The sequence below is a fragment of the Chlorocebus sabaeus genome, chromosome 11 (assembly GCF_047675955.1).
Source record: "Chlorocebus sabaeus isolate Y175 chromosome 11, mChlSab1.0.hap1, whole genome shotgun sequence".
NCBI classification, from domain to species: domain Eukaryota; kingdom Metazoa; phylum Chordata; class Mammalia; order Primates; family Cercopithecidae; genus Chlorocebus; species Chlorocebus sabaeus.
This window is the reverse complement of record NC_132914.1, coordinates 8885390-8909436: the sequence shown is the minus strand read 5'-3', so window position 1 is coordinate 8909436 and position 24047 is coordinate 8885390. Positions and strand designations below refer to the sequence as shown.

General features: G+C 39.8%; 1 protein-coding gene across 2 annotated transcripts in view; it reads right to left on the bottom strand.

The window, feature by feature from the left end:
• Positions 1 to 534: 534 nt before the first annotated feature.
• Positions 535 to 24047, bottom strand: part of STYK1 (serine/threonine/tyrosine kinase 1) — a 55365-nt gene continuing 31852 nt past the window's right edge. For both annotated transcript variants that reach the window (XM_007967639.3, XM_007967637.3), the window contains 9 exons: positions 15957 to 16076; positions 15376 to 15510; positions 12529 to 12792; positions 10757 to 10938; positions 8955 to 9038; positions 6308 to 6516; positions 4297 to 4337; positions 3537 to 3633; positions 535 to 1998 (listed from right to left, as the gene is read on the bottom strand). In XM_007967639.3, the coding sequence (XP_007965830.3) occupies positions 1794 to 1998; positions 3537 to 3633; positions 4297 to 4337; positions 6308 to 6516; positions 8955 to 9038; positions 10757 to 10938; positions 12529 to 12792; positions 15376 to 15510; positions 15957 to 16008 (1269 nt within the window). In that variant the 5' untranslated portion in view covers positions 16009 to 16076 and the 3' untranslated portion in view covers positions 535 to 1793. The remainder of the gene's footprint in view (positions 1999 to 3536; positions 3634 to 4296; positions 4338 to 6307; positions 6517 to 8954; positions 9039 to 10756; positions 10939 to 12528; positions 12793 to 15375; positions 15511 to 15956; positions 16077 to 24047) is intronic.

Genomic DNA, 24047 nt, shown 5'->3' with positions numbered 1-24047 from the left:
ACTTAAATGGACAGCTGAGAGGCAACAATGGGATTCCAAAGAACTTTGTAATTTTGTGTGAAGCCACTCTTCCACCCTTCTCCCTACTGCAATTTGCTACCCATTTAAATCCTGACTAGTCATTGTGGAATTCTCACAGCGGCAAGAATCATTATTCCTTTAGCTAACTCATTAGGATTCCATCAGGATTCCATCTTCTACAACATTTTTAGCTGCCAGTCATCTTTCCTACGGCAGTCTTAGATGTCCCTTCCAGGGTACCCTAAATTACAGACCATCATGTTCAACAGAATTGCCCTCATGGTGATGTTTTTAAAATTGCAGACCATCATGTTCAACAGAATTGCCCTCATGATGATGTTTTCAATATTTTGAAATAGTATGAGTCCACCATCATCATCCAAAAGCATGCAAAAATGATGACTTCATCATTGCACATGTATAATATCACTACTTGTGCCATGTCATCTTTAGGCACGTCCTGCCTCGCAGTGTTATCAACTAAGTTTCTCTTCTTGGCCATAGTAGATTTTAAATGAAAAATATATGAAAGATTCTGGGTTAGGAAAAGCAAAAGAAAAGGAGAAACACATTTATTGAGCATATATGTGCCAGATAGTGTACAAATACATACTCAGTACATACCAGTCCTCAGAACAACCTTGTGAGACAGGTACTATCCACATTTACACATAAAGAGTCCCTTTTCTGATATTGTACGTTCTCTCTTGAATTTTTCTATTAACATTAACTTTCATTTATTTACATTTATCCTCCATATGATCTTTTTAGCAGTTATAAACCAGAAAAACATATTTCCATTTAATAAATATTAATTTAATAAAATAAGTTTCACAGTATATCAATGGATGATTGAAAATTAGAAGCTGCTATCCTTCCATATCAGATTACATTCTTTTCTAGCCCTTGTTAAAGACTGAGCTACAAGGCCTTCTTGCTTAGTTTCTACATTTCCTATTTATTGTGCACACACACACATACACACACACAGCATTCTTATCACTGTTCTAACATTGACTCTCTAGGCTTAGTCTCCTTAGTCTAATTGGAACTAGGAAGCTAGCTTAATGAACAATACATGTTGAATGTTCTTAATCATGAAATGACTCCTCCATCTTCTAATTAAACATAGTGACAGAGTTTACCTGTTTCAGAATCAGATAAAAGGGGACCATCTTTCTTTTTTCTATACCTAAGGTGAAACTCAGAGGTTTTTCCATTATAGTTCTCTTCCAACCCTACATGGAGGGCTCAGGACTGAAGAACTTTGTGTCCTACCACCTTTTCTTGAAGGAGGTGTTGGTCCACATCTGTAATCCTGAGCAAGAAGAACCTTAAATTTTCTCTTCCTTCAACTCTTTTATTGGATTTCTACTCCTTCATTTCATTCCAAATTTTCTGGACCTTGTAATCATCTAGAGAAATACGTGGTTCCAGAGGAAACTAGCCTAGGATGGGAGGGATGAGCTTATTTGTGTCATGCCCCAACAAATACTGCAGAGTTCTAAAACCTCCTTTGCACACGTCTACCACTTCTACCCAGGATTTCTAGGACTGGAACAGCAGAAGTGAGACTGACAGTATGTCTTAGCTCAGGGTGTGCAGAGTCTCATCCAGCATCATTTAGATTTCCCGAGAAATGTGCAAAGGAAGATCAAGAATCCATGTCCCATTTCTTCCTTTGTGTCCCCTGGAAAGACCATTCTCTGTTCTTAGAGGAATTGATTCCAAGAACATATAATCATGCATGAATGTTTGTTGCCCGGGACTCTTCAAAGCATGCTATAGTTGTAGAAGAGGCTCTCCACTCTGATGCCGGCCACAGCTGCATACAGTTCAGGTACCACCAACTCTGGTACTTGTAACACAACCTTGTCATCTGCAGTTTTAATGGCAACTTCTAGGCGCAAGCGCAGCTCTCTAGGTGAGGGGCGGCCAGCCTCACGCCAGCGCCAGCAGGACTTCATAATCCCGTACCTGAGAGGGAAACAAGAGAAGCTGACTTCCTTGACAAGGCAAATGTATGGGGAGCATGTCTCCTCTCCTCACAAACCTTAACAAACAACTCTGCAATTCTTTAATTGTCTTCTATTTGCCCTGCTACTCATATTCTTCCCAGAGAGTGATATTCCTTCTCAACCTTTTTATATCAAGTCTCTTAATAGCACTTTCTCAACACGTGCTCTCGTATGATACGAATGACTTAATATTTTCCAAACTAGGGTATGACAGGACAGTTTTATCACTAGACATTGTTTGCTGTACATTGTAAGCAACGTGCAGTAAAGTAACAGGGCTGGGTAGAACTGAACACATATCGTTTTTACTCTGATATGAGATAGAGTTTTTAATCATTATATACTGCTGCATACTTTAGGTTGATTTTCATGTTTCATATATCTCCTCATCAAAATGTTACATTCTTTAATGCTTGTGCCTCGAAGCTGCTGCTAGAACTGCAGATGACAAGGCTGTGTTACAAATACCAGAGGTTGTGGTACCAGGTCAGGTATTTTGTCGGTTAGGCGTCTCTCCCAGTATCAAGACCAGCCTTTTACACATAGAAATGTTTGTCATCAATTTCTTTCTATTGTCCCTAGCTCCATCACTATACTGTGTGCCTGTGTGTGTGTGTGTATACTCATATATAGTTAAGATATTTAAATTTAATCTGCTTGATGCAGTAATTGTTTATCATAATGAAAACCAAGTGCTGTAGATTTACCCATTCAATGATGAAAAACTTACAAAATAGCAACAATTCTAATAAAAACATGAATATATTCTCTGCTGCCTTCTTATACACAATTTAACCTTTTCTTACATTCTGTAGCAGTTCCTTTTTGAACTTCATTGGTAATAACAGTCTGTGTAATTTTACGTTTCCATTTCCTGTTCAGTTAGTGAACCAACAGTTAGTTGGTTCACTAACTGTCCCTATCTGCTGATAACACTGGATCCTCCTCCTGCCTTTCGAATTTCTGCTTATCTCCCCTTCCTCTGGTTGGCTTCTGCCACACGGAGAGCTGGAAAAACAGGGAGACAGTCATTTAAAAGTTAACTACTAAATAAGAACTGTATACTCTGAATGGGTAACTCTAGTGCAATGGGTTTTATGACAGCCGTCTGAACTGTGGCTGGCAGAAGACTGACATGTAGACTAAACACAACTGTACTTGCATTGGGTTTAGTTTACTTGCTACCTATTTTAGAAGTTTCCCGTGGAACTAAACTATAATAAAATTAGATTCCTAATGTAGTTCTCAGTGTGTGGTGGGGGTATATGTGTGTATGTGGGTGAGTATGCGTGAGTGTGAATGTATATGTATATATAACATATATACATATATAATATATGAGATAGGTGTATGTCACTTCATGGGTTTGGTTAAAAGCTGTACATTGGTACATACAGACAGGCGAGGATCATCTAAGCACTTTGAAAAGGGCGTGATTGATAGAGAGCAAAACAACATTTGGTATGAAAGAAGAGCAGATCTTTAAAACCCACTTACATGGTACGTGTGCAGCTACTGGGTCTCTTCATGATTTTCCTTTTTTGGAGATGCTGTAGGATGCTGGCAGGAGGGACTTCAGGATACGGTGGCGCCCCTGTCATTATGAAAATAATGAGAACTTTTGGGTCCTCTAAAATACGAACTGTAACTAACACTATTCTTCATCCATTTGGATTGGTTGCTTGCAAAAGATATAGCCGTAGGAAAAATACTACAAACGATTCAGTTGCTCCCTGGTGATCAAATATGGATATAACGTGGTGAACTGGGGGGAAAGGTGTTTTGGAGAAAAAAACCTGATAAGTTAGGAGAAACCTGAATCTCTAAGAAAGTAATCAAATAAGACAAAGTAAGACATAAGACCTGTCCCCCACTCTCTGCACATGGGAAGGTGTGCAGTTTCTCAATCAAATGAATTAATAAGTCTGAAGTAAACATTTTTATGTTTATCCAAGACCACTCTGGGAATTATCCTTGGAATTTGAAAACATCCCGTGGATTTGGTAGTATTTTGGGGAAAATAAAGATGAAGAGAGCAAAACAAAGGTAAAAAAGGACAGGGAAGAAGGGAGTGGGGCAAGGAGAAAATAATCAGTTTATATGACCATCACAGGAATCAGGCTTAGATAACATGTCATCCATTTCAAGCTTCAGCACTGTACTGAACCCTTTCTGAAAGCATACATCATCCACCCCTTAAATAAACATGCTTGCATATTTGCATACAGGTACACACTATTTTGGGGCTCATCCTTACCTAGAGTCACCATCTCATAGAGCAGGATCCCAAAAGACCAGCTGTAAAAGAAACAAAGCCATCTACTTAATTGCTATTTCTGTTTTTCTAAAGAGAGCTCATTTAAGTGTCAGAGGCCTTCAGTAAGAGCCCCATAAAAAAGGCAGATGAAGGAGAATCAAAGATGAGTGTCTGAAAAGCAAAATAACTGCCATTAGAAAGCATTTCTGCTCAATTTCCGTAGATTCGAATCTCTTTTAGGATTGAAGCTATATCTCTATTTACTCTCCTGTATTTTAAATTAATAGATGATTATTATTTGCATATAACCACACAAACACATTTACCTCAATTACAAAGGCACATTTACCTAAAAATATTCCCTCTGTGTCTCTTTCTTCCTTTCCATCCCTCTCTGCTGAAATTCTAGCCTTTATTCTTAGAGCAAATCTAATCTTTATTCTTAGAGCAAATCCAACAAGTTTTATCATTTAGTCACTATTTTCTCAGTAGATTTAATTCCCCAAACCTAGGAAAAATATTAACAGAGCAAGCTTTATATATAGTTGAAATTAGTATTTGCCTAAGCAATATGACTTGAGAGGTGTATAGTTCACTATTCTATAATATCATTATTAAATGATTAATATTTTACAGTTAAGTTTATTACCCCCAGATGTCTACTGAAAAGCACATGTCAGTGAAGCAGCAATGGAAATCTCATAACTGACTCATTCTATTAACTGATATTCTAAATTTCCTCTGCTGCTCATGGCATTCATGGCTAGCAGGATATTCTACATTGTATCTATTCACTTCTCCAAGCAATTGAGTTATATGGCTACCAAAAGTCAATTGTGATTCTTTATGATCCTGTTAATGTCAATTTTACATGTAATTGCAATTATATGTAGTTATATAATCAGATATTTTATATACTGATTACATGCAAAAAAGTGTTATCTTCCTTCAAACTAAGTTGACTGTTTTGAAAATTATTTATAAAAATAAACTGCTGTATTGAGAGTGTTGTCAAATTGTGTGAGGGAGACAACTGTAGAAAACTGGGAAAAGTAACATCAAAAGTCTGCAAACAATTTCATAATTATTTTCAAGTTTCTCATGCTACCTAAAATCATTCTGAACTGGAACTCAAAAATAAATCATTCTTATTTACACTAAAAGATACTATTTACACTAAAAGATCAACATACAACTTCATTTGGGAGACTCATCCTCATAAAAAGAAGACTTGCCCCTCCTTGAAAAAAACAGATAATGTGCATTTATAAGTTTTATGTTAAAATAAGTTATTGAAGGTATGTATGTTTCTTTTTATTTTAACAATGTATGGTTTAACTGGCATTTTGGTTATGTGGACCTATCTCCTTCAGATAAAAGAGACTTTACTAGATTAAGTCCTTGGATATTGATATGAATAATCTTTTCACTTTTTTTTTCTAATTAAGGCTGCTAATCTAATACAGAAGAAGTACTTGAGGCTGGGCATGGTTGCTCATGCCTATAATCCCAGCACTTTGGGAGGCTGAGGTGAGAGGATCACTTGAGCCCGGAAGTTCTAGACCAGCCTGGGCAACATGGTGAACCCTGTCTCAAAAAAAAAAAAAAAAAGAAAGAAAGAAAGAAAAAAAAGCCAAGCGGGGTGGTGCATGCCTACAGTCCTAGCTTCTAGGGAGGCTGAGGTGGGAGGATCACTTGAGCCTGGGAAGTGGAGGCTGCAGTGAGCTGTGATCATGCCACTGCACTTCAGCCTGGGCAACACAGTGAGATCCTGCCTTACAAAAGAAAGAAAAGAAAAGAAAAGAAAAGAAAAGGTTGAAAAAGTACCAAAAAGGACTGCAGACAGATGACAAACATGAACTCTGTCACAGAACATTTCTGCTTGAGAGTATGCCTGATTTCTAAGTAGAGATTATATTTGTAGAAATAATTGGCAACAGATCAAATCATATCGAGGGAGAACACCCAAGTCATGAAGAAAGTAAACTCAAAGTCCAGGAATAAACCGTACACATCTGCTCTGACGCCAGCAGGTTTCAGGAGAAGCCGTTCTGGGGCAAGCCACTTGAGAGGTATGGTTTGAGTAGAGGAGATGGCCCCTCGGGTGTAAACTTCATAAGCCAGGCCCAATCCACAGAGCTTAGCAGTGAGATCACTTTGGATCAGGATATTCCTGGCTGCCACATCTCCATGGAACAAATGCTTATCCTGCAGGAATTCCTGTCAAGATAAAATCAAATGTGATCAGCTGTCTGAGATCACAGACAAGGAGAGACAGTGCTAGAAATCTTCAAAAACACAAGGACATTTTCTACTCTGAACAAGTCTCACTAATAATGATACGTCACTTCCAAAGCATGCTAATGAATCGCACGTTTCTGCATTGTGTTTAGGAATACCAAATTGAGCAAATAATTCAAATGACATTAATACTGGATTTTGAAAATACAATCACCTCTGTGTCAAACACTGACCCCTGCTTGATTTTCCTTTCCCGTGAGAAAGGACCCAGCTAGACACTGGAGAAGGGAGTAGATTCCAAGTTTCTTCCTTTTTTCTTTTTTTTTTTTTTGAGACAGAGTCTTGTTCTGTCGCCCAGGCTGGAGTGCAGTGGCCGGATCTCAGCTCACGGCAAGCTCCGCCTCCTGGGTTCACTCCATTCTCCTGCCTCAGCCTCCTGAGTAGCTGGGATTTCAGGCGCCTGCTACAAGTCCAGCTATTTTTTTGCATTTTTAGTAGAGACGGGGTTTCCCTGTATTAGCCAGGATGGTCTCAATCTCTTGACCTTGTGATCTGCCCACCTTGGCCTCCCAAAGTGCTGAGATTACAGGTGTGAGCCACCGCACCTGACCTGATTCCAAGTTTCTAGCAGTAGTCCCCAAAACAATGTAATACATACCGAAATTGAGTATCATAATGAAAAATTTACATACATATCTTACTTTTTCCCCTAAAATAACTGCATGAGTTGAATTCAGAAATTCTCTTTTAGATAAATTTAAATGATTACAAATGGCCACAGAGTTATTAAGTGGTACTGACCAGAACCAGGTATTATAATTCATAGGATATACCATATAAACTACTAAAAATTCTCAAGTCAGTCTGCCTATTGGAATTGCCTGAGAGCTTTTTAAACAAGATTTTCACACCAGATTTACTAAACCAAAATGTAAGAAGAAAGACCTGGTAACCTACATTTTTAAGAAGTATCAAATTCTAGTACAGCCAACAGAGCATCGGAGAGCCATGGCACCCTATGATAATTGATTTTTGGAGTCATTTCCGATGGCATCAAACTGTTCAAGACATAAGGAGAAGCTACAAAACTATACATGACTGAAGACCTGGAGATTGAGGGCTGTAATTACTAAACAAGGATGGTATAGAAAATTAAAACGTAAAGGTGATAATTTCCAATCACTGATGATGAAGAAAACTAGCAGTTTTCTGTGTCTGGCGAAGCTTTAAAATAAGAAATTACACTGCCATGATAAGAATTAAAGAATGTAACTGACTTTGAGGTTGTTAAAAGTAAGAAAAAAATAGTATGATATTGCCTTGTAACAGGTAGCACAGGGTCCTGATGAATGCACCAGTTTGACCAATTCATCCCTGTACGGCACCTCTGCAATTGTGGTTCTGAATACAGGGTAGGCTCTATCCTGACACTCTTTATCAGGGGAACATACCAACGAGGCCATCCAAGCACCACAGACAATATTCACGTATATGATGTGTACTCTCCCTTGTCCCATAGGAGCTTCAACCATAACTATTACTCTTTACCCACCTTAATCCTTTTTTTCTAACCTTTTCCTGATTCCACTTAGATCCCTATATTCCACACCTCAAGGTGGCAAGATATATCAAATACATAAAACAGTAGCTTCACAGAGCCCTGATTTTCCATAGCAAATGTTAATTTTAAACACAAGTATTGAAATAATTTCATAGAAATAGACATAGAAAGTTCCTGGGTAATTCTGGTAAAGGTAAATTTTTTCTCTTAAACCCTGAGTTATTTGTCTTATCTCTTTGTTTTAAAATAAAGGAATTATCCAACTGTTGCTCTTCTCATTCATCCTTTTCCACTTGTTCCTTAATCATTTTATAATTATATGTACTCCCCGTCACATTCAGTATCAAAGCAAGTCTCTAACCAAACGTGTTCTAAACTAGTTTTCCTTGTTTTTCAGGTATAAAATTGCATACTTCCTTCTGGTTCTGTCGCCTTTCACCCATTCAGTTTCTCTTTCTGCATGTTTTCCCTACTTGCTTCCCTATCCATCTCTTTTAATTCTATTATTAGTATATATGGGGATGTAAAAGTATCAAGTAAATGGGTGTATACGTCTTGGCCCTGGCTGTTGAATTTTGGGACTGAAAAAATCTTTAAAATCCTTCCTGTTCCTTGTATAAACCCTAAGTTGACTACTTTCTTCCTGAAATTACCAATAGTGTAGTAAATTATCTAGATAAATCCCTAAAGAAGGGACTAAAAACAATTTATCCATGCTTGAGTTTCTGCCCCCTAACTTCTAATTTTCTTTAAAACATATACACCACTTGAGAATATTAATATGAGAAATATGGCATAAAAAACAAGGCTAACAAGAAAATGTCACACCATCAGTTGTCATTTTGCGTCGTCTTACCAGCGCCAAAAGGACTTGCTTTCCAATGTGATATACTTGTTTTTCTGTGAGATCATAGAGAAGACCATCCATGGTCATCACATCCTAAAGGGATAGGGGGAAAAAAGCCATTATATCAAAATGGCACTAACAGATTTGGAAAAGAAATAAAGTTGGGCAGAGATACTCTGAAATGCAGTTACCAAAGCTAAGAAAAACATAAGGACTAATGTTCAAAGTGAGGCTGATGTGGGAGATTTTCAGATAGGCAGAGAAATAAAATGATCAACTGGACTGGAAAAACAATGACAGACATAGATGAATGGCAGGTAAGTAAGGCAAGTATAAATAAGACTATCCACTGAATAAAACAGTAGTTTTTCTGGGGCTCTGTGTGAGTGTGTGTGTGTATGCACATGTGAGCACACGTGTTCATGATTAATTTAGCACATTAACTGAATGCATCTTTATTGAATGCCTTAAATGTCCCTTATTCCATGTTAGGAACTTGGAATACAAGCATGAGTAAAATAGCATGGCTGCTGCCTTCTGGAGCTTGTTGTGTGACAGGCACATGTGAATCGGAATCAAATAATCACACATAAATAAATGGTTACATATCTGTAAGTGCCAGAAAGGAAATGTACAAAGGGCTAAGAGAGCACATGATCGTGGGCAGAAGAGAGTTGATTGAGTTGGAGGGACAGGGAAATTGTTTGATGAGATCTGAAGGATGAGTGGAAATTAACTATGAAAAGAAGAGAAGAGAGAAGTTTGGTGGAACAAGAAAAACATATAAAGATAATCTGAAATAGAGCTGCGTGGTATTTTTGAAAAATGGAAAGAAGCTAGTGCAGTTAGAGGACAAAACAAGTTTTAGATGAGTGACCTCTTTAAAAAGTTTAAAATGCCTAAATACTTGCAATTGTCCTATTGACGACACTGGATGGAAGACAAGAACAGGGTCCCTTTCTCATACACATTCAGTTGTACAATAATCAGCGTATGAAGGAGGTTCAAAGAATATTGAACTTGCTCACTAGCAAGTGAGAAACTAGGGAAACAGGTAACACTTCTCAAAGAGGAATACAGAACAAGAGAAATTGCAAGGAAAAGGACATCCATTTGAGGCCAAAAATGTCTCAACATTTTAATTTTCAAAAACATGAGTTTGAGCTACAAAAGTTTTACAAGCTAAATTTCTCCCTGAGTTTGCCCCACCATACTATGGTAATGTTACAGAATGGAAAACACACTTAATAACCACAACAAAATTACAATCATTACCAAAAATACTCATGTTGTTATATAATTATCTTTAAAACAGCTACCATTTTGAGTGCTTACTCTGTACCAACCACTGCGGTTTTCACATACGTAATTTCTTGTATTTTTTATAATAATTATTACTCCCATTTTACAGATTCAGAAAACTCAGTATCAGAAAGGTGACTTGCTCAAAGTCACATAACTAGTAGGAGGTGAAGCCTAAAGTCCGTGCTCTAAACTTGTACTGTCCACTCTGCTCATTAGCCACATGTGGCTATTTAAACTTCTATTACTTAAAGTTAAATAAAATTTAAAATTTAGTTTCTCCATCACACCAGCCACATTTCAAGTGTCTAGAAGCCATCTGTGATTAGCGGCTTATCACACTGGATGGAGCAGTTATAGAACATTTCTATAATTACAAAAAGTTCTATTATTCTGTCATGCTATTATAATGTCTCTGCATTTTGTCATTTGTCACACTAACTGACATGTGAAAAGCTAATCAACAAGGTCAAGCCTTAACCTCCTAATACCTCTGCCCTACTGCTCACCCGCCGACAGGTCCAGAGAAAGTTGAGCAGGTCCCCGTGGGCCACATCCTCCAACACCATATAGAGTGGCAGCTGTTCAGTGCAGCAGCCTTCCAGCTGCACTAGGTTCTTGTGTTTTCCCAGGTATTGATGGAATTGGATTCGCCCTAAGAAATCTTGTACCTCATGGAGCCCAGCTGGTTCTGTAGAGGATGAAAGAGCCAGGCAGTGAGCAGTCAGCACATCCTCCATGAGTGGGAGGCAGGGAGCAGGAGGCAACTTAAGACGGTAATTCTCAAGGCCCCACATGGGAGTGAATGTAGGCAAAAATAAATACAAAGGGGACCAATTAGAAGAAGATGATGCTTAATATCACTGATCTTTTATCAAAGGTAACACAGAATCATAATTATTAGAACTGGATAGGCTTTCATCTGCCTAAACAGAGAGATAGTCTGTTTGCATTAAAAAGTTATCGCTGTTTAGTCCTTTGGATTAATACCCTTGCTTGTCTTATCTTTGTTCTATGTATACACCATTACTGGCCCATATCATGAAGGAGAGAGAGAGAGAGAGAGAGAGAGAGAGAAAGAAATATAATATAAGCTGGGTTCAATGGCTCACGCCTGTAATCCCAGCACTTTGGGAGGCCGAGGCTGGTGGCTGAGGTCAGGAGTTCGAGACTGGCCTGGCCAATATGGTGAAACCCCATTTCTACTAACAATACAAAAATTAGCTGGCCATGGTAGCACATGCCTGTAATCCCAGCTACTTGGGAGGCTGAGGCAGGAGAATCACTTAAACCTGGGAGGCAGAGGTTGCAGTGAGCCCAGATCGCACCATAGCACTCCAGCCTGGGTGACAAGAGCAAAACTCTGTCTCAAAAAAAAGAAATATAATATCAGGAAAGGGTATCAAAGAATAAAGTAAAATGAGGAAACAACTTCAGAATCCTAGTCCAAGTAACATCCATTGTGAAAAATATCAGTTTTAACAGCCTCCATAGCAAAGAAGAGCTAGGGAACCTAGGATGCAAGGATGTTTTAACGTATGCAAATCAATTCTGTGACATACCGCATTAACAGAATAAAGTATAAACATCATATGATCATTTCAATCAATGCAGAAAAGGCATTTGATAAAATCCAATATCTTTTCATGATAAAAAGACTACACAAACTAAGTACAGAAGGAATGTACCTCAACACAATAAAGACTGTAAAAACCCACAGCTAACATCTTACTCATCATAACATTGTACTTATTCGTGGTAGTCATTTTAGTTATTATTTGGAGATTGGGTGAGGATTCACAAATAAACAATTTGTGTAATTAAAAAAAGGGCCGGGCGCAGTGGCTGAAGCCTGTAATCCCAGCACTTTGGGAGGCCGAGGCGGGTGGATCACGAGGTCAGGAGATCGAGACCATCCCAACTAACACGGTGAAAACCCGTCTCTACTAAAAAATACAAAAAACTAGCTGGGCAAGGTGGCGGGCGCCTGTAGTCCCAGCTACTCGGGAGGCTGAGGCAGGAGAATGGCGTAAACCCAGGAGGCAGAGCTTGCAGTGAGCTGAGATCTGGACACTGCACTCCAGCCTGGGTGACAGAGCAAGACTCCGTCTCAAAAAAAAAAAAAAGGACACCAAGAAAAACGTTTCTGTCTCAAGTTTCCACTCTATTTCCTTCTTCTGTACACAGTTGTGATTACAACAGTTAGTTAACATCTCAATGTTCACAAAGCCTGTTAATATTTACTGTTAGGGGAAGGGGAGTCAAACACTTCTTGTTTTACCTTTTAAAGCCTTGAGAATAACACTCTTGGGCTTAGAAGCGTCCCCAGTGTTCATATTGGCTCGCAAGATAGGCCCATAGCTACCGTTGCAAATCTGCTCCAGAACTTCAGAGAGTTGCTCCCGCGGCACCTGCAGCTTAGCCAGGGCAGGTGTAGCTCCCAGAAAGTTTTCCACTGATGTCTCCTTAAGTGGCAAAGCCACATTTCCTCCATGTCCAGCTGCTTCCCAGCTTAGGTCCCTAGACGGAGGGACAGGGGCAATGTCTAGAACAGAGAGATGGTGTCAACTAGTTTTTCCCTGCCCTGGGAATTCCCAGAAGGCAGACCCTGAAACAAACTGGCAAGCAAGTTCCTTCAGCAGTTTTCTCTCTGGTCAATGTGGAGTTGTCTTCTGATGCTTCTCTATAAACCAGCATCAATGCCAAGTTTGTAGAACCTTTACGATAATCCCCATTACTTCTTAGGACAACTCGAGAAGGACCCTAGGAAAGCGGTCATGACACTTCCTTTCTGCCTTCCTTCCTCTGGGTTACAATTGAGTACTCCCCATGAGTGTGGTATGGAGACAATTAGGGAAGTTCCTGAATAGGAATCCAAACCACAGATGCCTAAAGGTGGAGGTAACTGCCACTGAGAACTGTCATTTAAGTCAGACAAATGGCTTTCAAAGTTGAAGGAAAGGTATGGGTAATTAATCAACTTTAAGCTATGGTTATTCTTCCTCCCTCAAGTTCCCCCAAAAGTCAAGTTGTTTCATATATCCTTGAGTCTCGGTCAAAAAAGTCTTCAGGTACTTTCTCCCTCCCTTGGCCAGCAAAAAAGAGAGGTTCATCCTTCTTATTAAATCTACATTTATTCATTTATTCAACAAATACCACTTATTACATGCCAGGTACTGTTCTAAGCGTTGGGAACAGGCAAAGTCCAGATTCACCTGAAGATTACTTTCTAGTGGTAGGGGAGAGGAAGCAGGTAATAATATATCAAGCAATTAATGTTGTGGAGGAAAATAAAAGATGGAGAAAAAGCTGAGTGTGGTGCCATGAGCCTGTAATCCCAGCTATTGGGAATTAGCATTCAGCCTGAGCAATATAGCGAGACTCCATCTCTTAAAAAAAAAAAAAAAAAAAAAAGGCAGTAGGGAGAAGCAACACCAGTGAATCAGTCACCTATGTTATATATGAAGGTCAAGAAAGGCCTTTCTGATGAGATAACATTTGAGAAAGGCCTGGAAACAACTAGGGAGCAAACCATGCTGGTGTCAGGGAGAGTACTGTAGGCAAAGGGAGCAAACATTGCAAACGCATTAAGCAGGGAGCATACCTAGAATAGTTGAGAAACAGCAAGGAAGCCACTGTAGCTGGAACCACGTGGGATCATTGGAGAGTAGTAGGAGATAAGGCCAGGGAGGCCCAGATTATGTAAGGCCATGGAAATAGTTTTGTCATTTTTCATTCTGAGCAAGACGGGAGGTTACTGCATGTGTGTGTGTGGCAGAGCGATTTCAATCTGACAACTAACAGGACTGACTATTAAAAGACTCATTCTGACCTTTCTATAAAGGAGTAGGGGCAGAAGCAGGGAACGTCAAGAGTGTGTTGCAGTGATCTGTGAGATGTGAGAGTAACTTGGGGTTATTTTGAAAACAGGGTAACAGTGTTTGCTTATGGATTAGATATAGACTATGAGAGAAAGAAGGGAGTTAAGGATATCTTCAAGGTTTGAGACTGAAAACACAGAAGACAGGACTTGCCCTTTACTAAGACAGGCAAGACTATTCGGGGAGGACATTTGTGAGAGAATTTCAGGACCTTTGTTTTGGTCATACTACATATGAGATTTGTATTCTATTGAAACTGTGCAGTAGGTGGGTTAATACGAGAATCGAGTTCAAGGGATTATCATTGGAATAGAAAACATATTTGAATCCATAAGACTAAAAATTATAGCATTTAGGAAGTGGCTTTAGTTTTTTTAAGTATTTCAAGAAAAAAAGCTCAAAACTGTTTCAAATGCTTTTGACAGATCAGGTAAGACGAAAACTGAGAATTGATCATTGGACTTGTCAACATAGCTGTCATTGATGACCTTGGAAAGACTTGTTTTGGCAAAGTGGTAGAGATAAAAACCTTATTTTAGTGGGTTCAAAAGATAATGTCATGAGTAGAAGTACTAGAAGTGAGTTTAAGACAACTTGTTTGAGAAGTTTTCTATAAAAGTGAAGTATAAGAGAAGTGGGATAAAATTTAAAGAAAAACAAAGGATTAGCCACTATAGAGTTTCATATTATTATGAGAGTTTTGTTTTTCCTTCTTTTTACCCTGAGTTTCATGTATGAGCTGATTCCCTTTTATTATATGCTCAATGGAACTCCGGAATAGACTGTTATCATCTACTTAGCACTTCAAAGACTATTAAAATATGAAGGCCCCTCCTTTCCATCATATATCCTGGAGGCAAAGATCAGGAATGGAATGTATCATAGGGTGATATGTCATCCTCCTAGGATGTTAATAAAGCCCTGGACTTTACCCCCTTAGGTCTTTCTCATAGGTCCTTAGGCACTCATATAGTCAAAGTTTTGATAGTCCAATAGGAATAGAAACAGGTTATATGAGGTTTTTTCTTGCACACTCTTTTTTCAGTCATTAAGCACATGTTGAATTCCAACTCAGGATTTCCTAGAAAAGAGATCATCCCCCTCTCAACTCCATGGGAGGGAACCCATGCCTCTCTCATTGCAGGTATCTAGACTTCTACACATGGGCTCATTGAAACTTAGACCATACTTTTTCCTAATCTCCATCTTCTTTAAGCCCCTGCCCAGCCCCAAAGTTTGAGCTTTACCTCGAGGTCCAGGACGCTGCTGTTGAGTTCTTTGTTCTCTGATAAAAAGCCACAGGATGACCCCAAGAAGGATGAGGAAGATAGTAACCAAGAAGGTTGGGACAATAATCACTTCATACTGCTTCTCCTGGATGACTGGGTAGGCAATCACATAGGAAGAGAAGAGAATGAAGAAGAAGCCCAACCTGGCATTCATGCAATTTCCCCTATGCACCAGCAATCAGCTCATCATACAGGAAAAGGTCATCTCTTCTACCTTCCCCTCTACTTCCATTCAACAGAAACACTGCTGGGAGTAACTCTCTAATCCGAAACCCCAGTGGCCCTGTTTCTTAGCCCATCAAATGTACATGACGTTGCTTCTGGCAGTTTTCTTACCAAGATTGAAGATGCAGCATCTGGATTGCTGATTAGCACTTACCCTCTCCCCAAAAAGACAATGGCTTCTAGTCCCCATCCTTTTATCACCACTGTCTTCATTTCTACTGGAAATCAAATCATCCTCCTTCTAGAATCTATCCAGACCTTAGCCTTCATAATTCTACAATCAGAGGATAGACATCTGTGGAATCTGTACTTACCACACAACTTGTCACTGAGACTGCATTCCAGGAGCGTCCGTGTCATGCCCATTGCCACAGGGCTGTCCTCTTCCCTGCTAGGCCCACAGAGAATGCACAGAGCACAGCTGTGAGTAATTCCTAAGGATTGAGTGGTTTTTGAAAAAATAAAAATAAAATGAATGAAAAAAATAAATGAAACACACACAGAATTTTACACTGCCTCTACAGATCGCTAGTTAGGTAATTGGCTACCTCTCTGAGTCATCCGTTTATCTCTATCTACCTAGCTGACATTCAGGTTGGAAGAACCCTCCCGACCTTCTCCTTTCAACATTTCTCTTTTCTCTGTTATACAGCAAAGACAGCTCTGATCTGCTCTTCTCCTTTCATTCAATTGTTACTGAAATTATTTTAAAGCCTCCCCTCCCACCTGAGACTTCAGCTCCCATGATCAAGTACAGATTCGCAACATCTATCTGAACCGCGTGATCCATGCGTTATGTAGGCATGATCTACCTCCCCTACAGTATTAAGCATGTCTAATATATTTTTTTTAGCTGTGCATCACATTTTTTAAGCAAAACTGTTTTTTGAAGTTGGGATCTTGCTCTGTAGTCCAGGCTTGAGTGCAGTGGTGTGATCACGGCTCACTGAATTCTCAAATTCTTGGGTTCAAGTAATCCTTCTGCCTCAGTCCCCCAAGTCTCTGGAATTACAGGCATGAGCTACCATGTCTAGCTCTAAAGAAAACATTTAATTTCATTTTTACACACAGTTAATTCAGATAATGAATAAAAAATTGACAGATGTCAAAGGACGTGAATTACACATTTGCTTTATTTCTCTGAAATATCCGCACCCTCACAAGCAATGAACAGACAGCATTTATCAATGAAAACTATTTAATTCCTCATCCCTCAGAGCTTCAAGGTGCTTCCTCTGCTCATATCAGATATAGACATGGACACTGACTGCTACCAGAATATAAAGGAAGTATCAGTACCAAGCCACCTTCTCTTTCTCTCTTAAATAAAAAGAAAATACATTCATAAGATTCAAAAAATAAAAATGTAAAATAGGATAGCATAAAAATCTTTCTCCTACCCCATTCTTTTCCATTTATCCAGTTCTTAACGCTCCTCCAGTCTCCTCCAAGTAGACTCTAGTTATTAGTTTCTTGTTTGTCTGGCAATGGATTCTCTATGTGTATCACTGTTAAGTCTATATAATATAATCAGTACATATTTCAAATAACACCCCCAGAAACTTGGTTCTTTCTTTCCGAAGAGAATGTTTGCCACTCTCCCATCTCTCTCCTAAATTTATATTTTGCCTTTGCTTGACAAGACACGCCCATGGTTCTACAGTCAGCAAAGCCTACTTCTTTAATTCTGATTAACTTGAAAGAAAATATAGTGATTTTTCTCCTAAATAAGTCTAAATATGCGATCCAGTTTTGGAGTGACTTGATAAAAACATAAAACAAAAATCAGAGGCATAGCTTATATAATATGCTACTATATTGTACAGGTGTTCCATTGGCCATATTGTGCTGTCCTCTACTATTACATTATGCATTGTTTTTATTATTGATACTAACAACCACAGTGTTACTTACTGAGGTAGAATCTCTCAGTGCCTGAAAGACCTATGTAAAGCCTCCCGGATTCTGCCTTACCTGTTTTCCACGCTTCCTGGAGCATCATGAACTTGTATGTGTGTTCAATAGTTAAGCAATTCCCTTACAACTCAAGAGAGACAAAACTGTGTAGTTGGTTGACAAAAGCCCAGGTAGACAGCAAAGTAGCCAGCGAGTGGAAAATTTGCACAGAAGAGGGAAATTCTTATCCTTATCCTTATTCTTAGAATGGGATCTAAGAAGTCGATGAATAGTTAGATAGCAAAGTCCACCATATCTAGTGTGTAAACCAAAAAAGCAAGGAGAAATGTGGCTGAGAAAATTTTCACAATTCATGAGGCCACATGGAAGGACTGGCACTTGTGATGAAACTTTCAAGAAACAGACCCTTAAGAGAGTGGCACAAAGGAGAAGGTCTGAAAAATAAAACACTGGATCAGTAGGGTGAATTCAGGAAGGCTATTAGAAAATTCATCACTGCTATTCTCATTCTTATTTTCCTTTCCTTCACTTCCTTTTCAGTGGATTATCAGAAGTAATTATTTTCATTCAAGGAGCAGCCAGTTTAACCAGTTTGGCTTTCTGGGGAGGAGGTTCTCAGCCTACTCCCTCTTACCACAGCACAAGTGGAAAAAAAGGGTCAGTCAGCAGCTAGCTCAGACTCGTGAGCTCTGCCCAGAAAACAAACTACACACCCACTGATACATACTGAAGGGAGTCGTTTAAAGTCATGTGTGTACATGTACCCCGACATGGGTACAGTGAACTGCTCATGGAGGGCATCCATACTCAACCATATGCACCTGGCCAAACACACCTATCCCTGATAACTCAAACTCATGCTTACACCCTTACACTGACTATCACACCTCTTACAGAGCACTCACCTTTGGATGCACTATGGCCTGCTACTGCATTTCCTGAACCAGGTTCTCACCAACACATTTATTTGTACATAAGTGGCTTAAAGAGGCAAGGCTTATTGATATCTCGCAGCCCAGTGAAATTGGATGCTAGGGCAAGGAGATAAATGTATAGAATGATGAGGCCCACTCAATGAAATTGCTTTCCATACGTGTATACAATAAGCCCTTTCTGATGGTTACGGTTTAGGTAGAGGCGTATGGAGCGTACCAGATGAGTCTAGGATTTTTAGGGCATACACACCAGGCACACCCACATATCCATGAACGCCAATGTGGGAAACCTCACCACAAAGAGGCCACCAAAGCTCATACATCAGAGAATGCTTATATTTACTTGTAACAGCAATATTCCTCTCTAGATCACTTTTTTCCTTGAAATTCACACACGGAAACCGCATGGCTTTGCCTGCCCACTCTGACAAGCTGAGAAAAGTCATGCCTTGATGCCAAAACCCTCAAGGACGACGTTTCCCATGGGTTCAATTCTGGCCCACCTGACCACTAGAAGGATACTTCTGACCAAGGTGCCTGTTCAGTCTGACCAATACTCCACTCCCTCTCATTATATCTAAATACTTTTCCCAATATGTCAGAGAAAATATGTAGGCTACTGCTGCTTCTCTTAGCTGAACTGTAAAGTTCTTAACACTATAAAGCGTTATCCACAGTTCTCTATTTAATGTTATGAATAATGAAATCCATGGCACTGGAATCAAGGGTCTAGTGAAATTGTAATATATTTTATTCTGACAACTATGATAGTTGTAAAATACGATTGTATATACTTTGCCTCTAGTTTACATAATCCTATATCTACAGAGCCAAATCTCTTCAGGCAGGGTTCTAATTAGAACAATAATATGGTCTCACTGGTAGTTATCATTCCTAAATTTTCTCCCATCAGTTGCTTCAGACTTTCTCTTAGCATGTTAAAGTTTTAACTCCCCTCTTTAATTGGGAATCCTGAGGAGAAACAGTGTGATGAAGGAGACACAAAGGGGAAGAGGATGAAAGTAAAATGAGGAGTAAAGTCCATGCTAAATCTTTACGAGACTATAGTCTGAAGACCATAAGAGCTCATGAATATAACTATAGCAAAATTGAACTAAATAGTAGTATTAATTCTCTAAACTTTTACACATATAATACAAGCATAATGTCACACTGCATTTAGGCATCTATTTTAATTCACACTATATTCTATTTGCAACCATAACACAACTCTTATTAAGTGGCATTTCTTTTCAGTTAGCACAAGACAGTCTCCCAGACACAATCTGCAATTTACCTATGACTTTCCAGAGTAAACTCTTCTTACCAAAATATACCTAGACGTAAGACTTCTAAAATCAGATTTCCTGAACTCTGCCTGCTTACGTGTGGTGAAAAATTCCGTGATTGAACTCAGTATAACATCTGGCCCTGTTCCAGTAAGGTACAATTAAATCCGTTGTGCCAGCCTCACCTTCAAGCTTACTGCTTGCTTATCAACACATGCAGATCTTATAGCCATGTTCTTTTTAGATAGACAAGTGATCCACCCTCCCAGGTGGATGCCATATGGGTCAAGGAAGTTATTAATGGCTTTGGGCTATGGGGCAGAAGACTCAAAGACTAAAAGTGAGGAGGGTAAAATACATAGAGGTAGCAGCCCCTAGCCTGAAACAGTCTGCCTTCTTGTACAGTCAGTCTTTCATCCTTACCCTTGAGCTACCTGGAAAACAAAACAAAACAAAAACAAAAAACCAAACCAAACCAAAACCAAAACCAACAAACAAAAACATGTTTAATGGGCTGAACATATTAATTTGGAGGTGAGACAGAGAACAATGCTCAGATCTAGAGGATTTGAGAATTACTTGTTACCAACATCCTATAAAACAAGCTTCCTGTTTGCAGATCTAATAAACCTGCGTTTAGTAACTACGGTGTGCCAGGTATTGTGCTAGGCACTTTCATACAAAGAAGGCAAGGCAGAAACTGAAGAGTTAAGTTATGAATTAGTGATTAAGTTATAAATTGGCCACTTTTTTTTTTTTTTTTTTTTTTGAGGTGGAGTCTCGCTGTTGTTGGCCTATGCTGGAGTGCAATGGCATGATCTCGGCTCACTGCAACCTCTGCCTCCCAGGTTCCAGCAATTCTCCTGCCTCAGCCTCCCAAATAGCTGTGATTACACGTGCATGCCACCATACCCAGCTAATTTTTGTATTTTAGAGACAGGGTTTCACCATGTTGGCCAGGCTGTTCTTGAACTCCTGACCTCAGGCTATCTGCCCATCTTGGCCTCCTAAAGTGCTGGGATTACAGGCATGAACCACCATACCCCGCCAAATTAGCCACTTTTTAAAAAAAATGGCAGAGCAAGGTTGCACACCCAGGTCTTTTACTTACAAACCCAATACTCTTTATACTATTTCCTTATACATATATACTTGTCTTTCAAATAAGCAAGACCAACGAAGTCAAGAAGGATTATATTAGAATCCAAAAGAATCATGGAAACCACAAGGCTGAAACCAAATTTTACTAACAAATGCACTCTAATTTGGAAAGAATGGATGAATTGAATCTGCCTGTAAGGGTGTCATATAGGAACCTCATAGGGACAGAGATGACATCTGCATGTCTGTCTTTAAAGTATATTCTGAAAATAGAGGTAGAATCAGAATTTTTTCCCCAGTATTCACCAGATTATGCCATCTTGGGTTGTTTCCTTTGTTCATTTTCCTGGGTCTGATCCCCAATCCTATTCCTATCTTCTGCTTTTCGAGTAAAACAGTCCGGTTCTTAGGACTAGCCATCTTCCACCGTGAGCATGAGGGTCAGGAAGATGCCAGAAATTGCAGGGCACAGGGCACTGGCCTAGGAATTAGGGTCTTCATGCGGCTCTTTCAGTGCCCCAGGCTCTCCCTTTCTAGGGAAACAAACCAGTGAGAGGACACCGAGTGCATGGAAGGGCACACTGGAGACGTGATTCTTTTTAAATCCAGAGAAGCATATTTGTGTAGATAACTTGCCTTATGCCCAGTGATATCTCCTAGTGTGGGTGAGGCAGGGAGGAGGTTACCTAAGAGAGGTTATCTTGTCCTCTCACTCTTCTCAGATATTGAGAAATTGTGCTTATTCTGATCTTTGCCCTCCCTCATCTTCCTAGAGACCCAGGGATCAAACCGAACTTTGAAACTCTAGGGAAAGTGTTTCAGAGGGGTTCTCATAGGGAAACCCCTTTCCACCATGGTGCCTAGGAGTCCCTGAGCCTGTTTCAACAGATCTTTTGACTCATTGGTGCTCACCAGATTATGACATCTGAGGGCTATCAGCTTTTCTTGCTTCCTATTTTTACCTATCTCCAGAGATTCCTGAAACATACGTGATATACAGTTGAGATGAGGAAGCTTAATCTGTATCCTGGTACCTCACAAAAGTTCGCTTTGCAGAGGAGCAAAGTGATTGGAAACCAGGCCCCATAACATCTAGGTAAGAAACGCAGTGCTCACAGACACTTACAAACAGCACCAGATTTTAAATATGCTTTCACAGATAAACACATTTTATTTCCTCTGAGGTATTATACACATTCAAAACAGCTTATTTTTATCATAATTATCTTGCTATTTTTTATGTGCCCAATTCCATAATCCTTCATCTACCAGTTTCAAACAAAAGCCCAGAAATAGCATATCTTAAACTAAATATTCTCCTGCCGATTACTTTCTCTTCCTGAGATTCCTAATCAATAACAATTTTCCCAGCTCCTCAGTTTCCCCAGCTCAGCATAAGGGCTATCATCAGTAAGAGGGAAAAGCCGAGAACACACAACGCCACTCCCACTCAGTACAGGATTATCTCTGATCCATCTGCGTCTCCTTTTCCTACCTGATTAATGCACCAGAAGACGGCTTGGGGCTGCTTTCAAATACTTTGTTCTTACTGTTGTCAGTGACCTTTCATTTCCAAGGATCAGTCCTCTTCTTTGGTATTCGGCCTGCTGGGTTTTTCCTTCTGTGGAAGATTTTGGGTTCTCTAAAACTCTCTTGGAAGTCTCCCCCCATAAGTGAGGAGATCTGTTTTGTTTTCTGGCCACTCTTCCAGCCTATCTAACACACTGCCCCCTGGCAGAGAGGAGGGCCCAAGCTGAGGAGGACTGAAGGAGGACAGGCTACACAGGCTGTAGGGGCACATATACACGTACACGCACTTTCTCATTCTCTGATAAATGAGACCCGGGCCCAGGGAGACAGAGAGATGTGGTCATGAGGTTTCACCATCAGAAAGCTAACTCAGCTGCTGCTTACCTCAATGCTGTGCCGTACAGGGTGTGTCACTATAAAAGTTCTATATGTAGAATGTAATTCCAAGTAAACAATAACAAACTCCTGGCAAGCGGAAAAAGACACCCCTGGGAACACAGAACCTCCTGCCTCATTCTGCACAGCGGGTATCCAAGGGCAGGTTCCCCTCCCTAGGGAGTGGGTCAGCGTGGTTCAGAGCTGAGCAGTCCGGGAGTTAAGGGAAGTGGAGTCAGCCCTGACTTAATGCCGTAATAACAGAGTGAGAGGTTTGAAGTTCTAGTTCTGGTTTGGTGGGTGATTCATTCAGCATCCGGAAGCGTGTCACCTGACCTTGCCATTCTTCGCCTTCCTAGTTTAGGGAGCAGGAAATGTGCGTGTCTCCTAAGGGTTGTGTGTGTCTCTCCTGCTGCAGAGAGCAGCAGGAAGTTTATCAGCTGGAAAACGGGCATGCCAATCAATAAGTACCCTCAGCCAGTTACGCGACCTCTCCTTGTCCCTGCAAGAGCTCCCAGATTTTGGAGGCTTCCTTTCATCCACATCTTCCCACGCATATCATGGCAGCCCTGGAATCTGATAGGTATCTATTCCTACCCTTACCCTGCATACAATTTCTTATGCTATAATGGTAAGAAAAGGGGCTCTGGAGTTTGGCTTCTGTTTGAATCTCATTTCTGTCATTCATTATGACTTTGTATAGGTATTTTAACTTTGTGAACCCCTGTTTTCCCATATGTGAAGTGCTGCTGATGATATCTACCTACCAGGGTTGTTGAGAGCTGTATAGCATAATTTCTGTAAAATACCTAGAACATTACCAGAGCCATTGCGGATCATCAATATGTGTTGCTCTCCCTCTTCCTCCCTTCCTTCTTTACCTGCCTTTCCAGTTGGGAAATAGTCACACAGCTGTATCAATCAGGTAAACATGTATAACCAAAAATAACAAAATGAAACAAAAAACCTTTCATCTGAATATTTATAATATTTGTGGATGTAAGTATACTCATCTCCATGTACAGAGAGGGAGTAAAAGTTATCAAAAAGTTAATGCAGGATTTAAAACTTCTTATACTTCAATTAGGTGTCATTTGACAGCAGAAATAGTACAACTGCCAGTAGATATCTGAATTTAACAATCACGCTGAGGAAGAGAGATTTAAACCAGATAAATCAAATAGCATAATGCTGTAAACTAAGGTATAGAAATGGAAAGAATGCTAGATAGTGGTATGGTATTTATCAGGGAAGATGT